At 66.0% G+C, this 4,663-nt stretch overlaps 1 protein-coding gene across 1 annotated transcript; it reads left to right on the top strand.

Annotated features, from left to right (window-relative positions):
- Positions 1-369: 369 nt before the first annotated feature.
- Positions 370-3,962, top strand: Eip93F (Ecdysone-induced protein 93F). The gene is made up of 5 exons (XM_037235323.1): positions 370-392; positions 1,791-1,994; positions 2,343-2,443; positions 2,741-3,640; positions 3,887-3,962. The coding sequence occupies exons 2-5, from the start codon at positions 1,812-1,814 to the stop codon at positions 3,960-3,962; spliced, it is 1,260 nt and encodes a 419-aa protein (XP_037091218.1). The 5' UTR covers positions 370-392; positions 1,791-1,811.
- The last annotated feature ends 701 nt before the right edge of the window (positions 3,963-4,663 follow it).

Raw genomic sequence — 4,663 nt, 5'->3', positions numbered from 1 at the left:
GTAAACTCCAGTAAACAACAGCAACAAAAAAGGAAAGGACCTTCTCCGCACATCTTGGAATGGGAACATTGTTTCGCACGCTGCTGCAAGCCATGCTTAGCAAATGCTTTAAACCAGTACCACTCACACAGAACATTATCACTTTCCATTAAGCCATCTTCAGTTTCTTTAGTGCCTATGCTCATTGTGACGAGCGTGCGCTTCCGGCAGGTCTGGAGTGCGTGCTGGCCGAGCTGCTGGGCCGCAGCCGGTGGCGCCGACTGCGTCACCACCTGGGCGCCTCTGACGTCGGCCCGCCGCAGGACTGGTGCCCTCCGACCGAGCCGGCCGCCGGCGCCGGGCCCTGCCCCTGCCCGTGCGCGCCGCCCGCCGACTCCGACCCGGCCAGCCAGGTGAGCCCACACTCGAGCATCCGCCGCCACCGACGCGGCATGTCGGGCGGGTTGGCCTGCCGGTCGACAGACGTCTTACTGGTGAGTGCCGCCGGCGCGCCGGCAGCCGCTGCGGCCCCGGCCCGGTCGCGCGCCGCCCCGCGTCCGGCCCCCAGCCCGGTCGGAGGCGCTGGCACGTCCGGGCGCCCCGCTCGCCATCTTTGTCAGCTGGCGTGCGCAGTTCGGGGAAGCGACCGACCGGTTATGACGAAAGGGCCGCGGGGCGGTCGGGGGCACGGCCACAGCCGCCGCCGCCGCCGTGTTGCTCATTACAGCCGTGCACGCGCGCGGGGACGCTGTGCGCCGCCATCGGCCCTGAGCGCCTCACTTCCCGGAGAGCTGCGCCCGCATGGTGAGCGCCAGTGACGCGGTCGCGCCCGCCCCGGCGGCGAGTGAGCGAGTGGCGCGCGGCCCGGGTGCACGTGCGGTGTGGCTGTGCCGGCGAGCAGCCGTGGGACGCGGCTGGGAGGCTGAGGAGGAGTGGCACCGGTGGCCTGCCCTCGCCTGGATCGGGGTAAAGTGGCGACCTGGAGCGGCCGCGCCGCTAGCGACACTTGGGGCCGGTGGCGGCTTCCGCCGGTGCGGCGCTCAACGCTCCCGCGGCTGGGCACCCGGAGATGTTTGCATAACGCCCGGATAGAAGCCGAATAACTTGAGTTGAATTGTGTTTGGTGGGAACGGGAGCCGTTGGGACGGCCGAGGGCTGAAAGGGCCCTGTGCCGGTAATGCCGGGTGGTCTTGCGGGAACTGCCAGATGTGCTTGAGCCGAGCTCGAGGTGCAACCCCCGACCGATCCCGTGTCATCGGTTACCGCGTGCATGGCTATTCATAGCGGCCGAAATCATGGTTGGGTAGGGAAGTGTCACGCACGGTTACACGTGCCATGTGCCTGTACGTGCGGTGGTCGACCCGCAGGTCCGTGTCAGAACGGCATGGATAACGGTGAAACGAAAACCGATCCGTACTGAGTGTATTGGGACTTGAAACGGCCGGGGGCTCTTACACGTTACTAGTAAGCAGCTAAAGCGAGCAACTTTGCCTTGCCTGACATCTTTACCTTAACGAAGCGTCCGCGATCGGTTCAAAATCCTCTTTAGCTGACATTGACGTATTCTAACCGAAGCAAGTATAACTGGCTTTTCCAGTGTACGTAGTCGCTGAAGATTGAATGCTTCTTATGATCCGTTAGTGGCCGTGACATGAGGCGGGTGTATGCGTCAGTATGATGAGCGTACCCGTGACCGATGCGGTCTTCTGGTGACTCGTGGCCCGTCCTCGGTCTGTGTGGGCTGGTGCCGTGTTTGCCGCGCCGCGCTCGCCGCCGGCGCCGCTCTGACGCGCGTCCTGCTCGTTCGGCAGAGCTGGACTGGACTGGCCAGCATGTGTGCCGAGCCGCCGCCGGAAGCTGTCTCTCCTGTGCTACCCGCTTCCGTGGCCGCCCTGTCGGCCGCCGCCGGCCTGCAGCAGCTGGCCGCCCAGCACCGGCCGGCACTGCCGACACCTTCCCGGCTGCTCTCCTGGAACGACACGCTCTCCTTTTATCAGACGCTGCTGGCCGGCAAGGTAGGCGCACGCCCCGCGCCGCGCTCGGGCCGGGCAGCTGGAGGTCGCCACGGGCGAGGGCGACTCGTGCTGGAGCTTTGGGTGGCGCTCTGGCGTGTGCCGTCGGGAATCAATCTTCTGTTTGTTCAGAGTTGTGTCTGGCAGCGCGTCGATTCAGGCTTAGTCGTGTCCCGCGTGACTAGTGTGACGTTGCAGTCACGCTCCGTTAGCAATTGCTGTCCGCGCCGTGTGCCGGCTGTGTGATGACCCGATAACGTCGGCGTGTGCTGTCGCCGCGCCTCTCTTGGGTGACGTGGCGCGCGAGCGTGCGGTATGCACGGTCGTGACGGCGGGTGTCCGGTTCGGCAGGCGTCGGCCGCCGCGCAGCAGGAGCCGGCCGCCCTTCCGGCCGATGACCAGCCGCTGGACCTCAGCTGCTCGCGACAGTCGCCCCCGGCGGCGACCAACAGGTCAGTGGAGCGGCGTCGCGAACACCGCCGCACGGCACGTGCTGTGTCGACTGGAGGCAGGAGCACCGAGACAAAAAGGGACAGGGTGGCCTGTGACGTCTTGGTAAAGATGACTTGGTAGGATGCAGTCGGGACTCGCTGTATCGATTTGTGTTCCGTAATATGGTTGACTACTTTGTAATCTAGATTCGCTGTATTGATTTGTGACACGGAATAAAATTAATTGCTGCGCTGGCCTGTCTCACCGTCTGCCGGAGTGCGTGCCGCCGTCTCAGGGCATCCCTACCCTGCCCGCAGTCGGCCAGCCCGTAAGCAGGAGGCGCCACCGTCAAACAAGAAGCCGTACACGGAGGAGGAGCTGCAGGCGGCTCTGCGCGACATCCAGTCAGGTCGCCTGGGCACGCGGCGCGCCGCTGTCATCTACGGCATCCCGCGCTCCACGCTGCGCAACAAGGTGTACCGACTGGCAGCGCAGGAGAAGCGTGCAGAGCTGGCGGCCGACGCGAAGGCGGCGCCCGAGCCGGAGCCGGAGCCGGAACCGCCGGCCGCCGAGCCAGAGCCGGAGCCGGAGCCGGGGCCGCCGTGTCAACTGCTGCAGGCACGCTTGACGCAGCCGGTCGAGCCGGCCAGCCAGCCCATCCGCGCCGTCATGAGCTGGATGTGCAGCAGCGTGCTGCAGCGCGCGCTGCAGACGCGCGAACCGGACGGACCGCGCGCCGACCAGCCGCCCGTCTGGGACGACTTCGTGCGCCGCATGTCGCACGAGCGCGTGCACGAGGTGCTGGCGCAGCTGCGCGCGGCGGTGGCCGACCCGCCGGCGCCGATTCCCAGCCCGTCGGCTGAGCTGAGCGACAGCAAGAGCAGCGATGACGTGGCCTGCCAGCAGTCGCCGTCGCCGGCGCCGGCGCCGGCCGCCCGGAAGCGCAAGCTCGAGCTGACCGAAAACAACAACAACACGGTGGTGGCGGCGCCGCCGGCCAAGACCGCCAAGCCGTCGACCAAGGGCTCGCGGCCCAAACGCGGCAAGTACCGCAACTACAACCGCAGCCACCTGGCCGAGGCCGTGCGCGCCGTGCAGTCGGGCGAGATGAGCGTGCACCGGGCGGGCAACTTCTACGGCGTGCCGCACTCGACGCTCGAGTACAAGGTGAAGCAGCGCCACCTGGACAGGGCCGGCCGGCGCGAGCGCGCCGCCGAGGGCCAGCCGGAGGCGGCCGCGTCGCCGGCACCCGCCGACCGCGTGGCCACGTCCGGCGGCGTGATGCTGTACGGCGGCGCGTGCTCGTCGCCGCCGCCGCCGCCGTCGCGCGCCGGCCAGCTGCTGCCCGTGGAGGTGATGCGCCGGCTGGAGGACGCGCACCGCGGCGCCGACGCTGCCGGCGGCGGCGGCCTGCTCGACACGGCCGCGCTCGGCCGGCTCTTCGGCGATCGATTGGGCGCCAGCCTCTCCATCTCGGACATCACAAACCGCGCGCACACGGCCGGCGGCCAAGTGCTACAGACGACGGAGAGCTCCTAAGTCGACTGGAGAACGGCGGCATCCCGTCCTCGGTCGCTTGGAGGCGGGCCGTCGGCGCGGCACTGCGCCGACACGCGTCGCCGACCGCAGAGGCCGCCCGACTCGGGCCCCGGGTGCAAGCTCCCACCCCCTCCCCTTCCCCAGGTCCGCGTCCGGCGCTGATGATCTCGATGTTTTGTGAGGGCGCCCGCGCCCCAGTCTCTGTGATTTTTGCTCACTTGAGGCTCGATCTCAGCGTTCCAGCCAGATCAGGGCACCCTTGTGCGGGCCCCTCAGTGTGTTGATGGCATATCGATGTAGTGTGATGTTCGACGAGAGTCACGTGCTATTTTTTCACGGTATTCATCTCAGATGCGCGATCCAAGGACATGTTGATGGAGCGGTCCGCCATTCCCAGAGTAGACGCCATTCCAAAGACATTCCTGTGTGCAATTCATATGTGGACGATTGCCTAGTCACGGTATGTGATCGCGAATCAACTCATTACCGTATAATCAGCGAAATAGCATGTGCGTAGTGTTATTTATACTAGATGGGAGTATCAGATGTGTAACGTAGCGCATATCATTCAGACTTATCACAGAACCCGTGTACGTCGGCCCACAGCCACAAGTCACAACATTCCGCCATCATTTTCGAGTTGCACGTGCCTTTGACGCGTCCGTGTCCAAATTCCTGGCCGTTGTGGCGTCCCGTGCGTG

Source organism: Pollicipes pollicipes, unplaced genomic scaffold, assembly GCF_011947565.3.
Source record: "Pollicipes pollicipes isolate AB1234 unplaced genomic scaffold, Ppol_2.1 Scaffold_7261;HRSCAF=8764_pilon_pilon_pilon, whole genome shotgun sequence".
In the NCBI taxonomy this organism is placed as follows: domain Eukaryota; kingdom Metazoa; phylum Arthropoda; class Thecostraca; order Pollicipedomorpha; family Pollicipedidae; genus Pollicipes; species Pollicipes pollicipes.
Note: the sequence above shows the minus strand (reverse complement) of the source record. Positions and strands in the feature narration are given on the sequence as shown.

Coding starts and splice junctions, on each gene's coding strand:
- Eip93F (XM_037235323.1), top strand. CDS start 1,812: ATGTGTGCCGAGCCGCCGCCGGAAGCTGTCTCTCCTGTGCTACCCGCT. Junction 2,444..2,740: donor CCCCCGGCGGCGACCAACAG/GTCAGTGGAGCG, acceptor CCCTGCCCGCAG/TCGGCCAGCCCGTAAGCAGG. Junction 3,641..3,886: donor CGGCGCGAGCGCGCCGCCGA/GGGCCAGCCGGA, acceptor ATTGGGCGCCAG/CCTCTCCATCTCGGACATCA.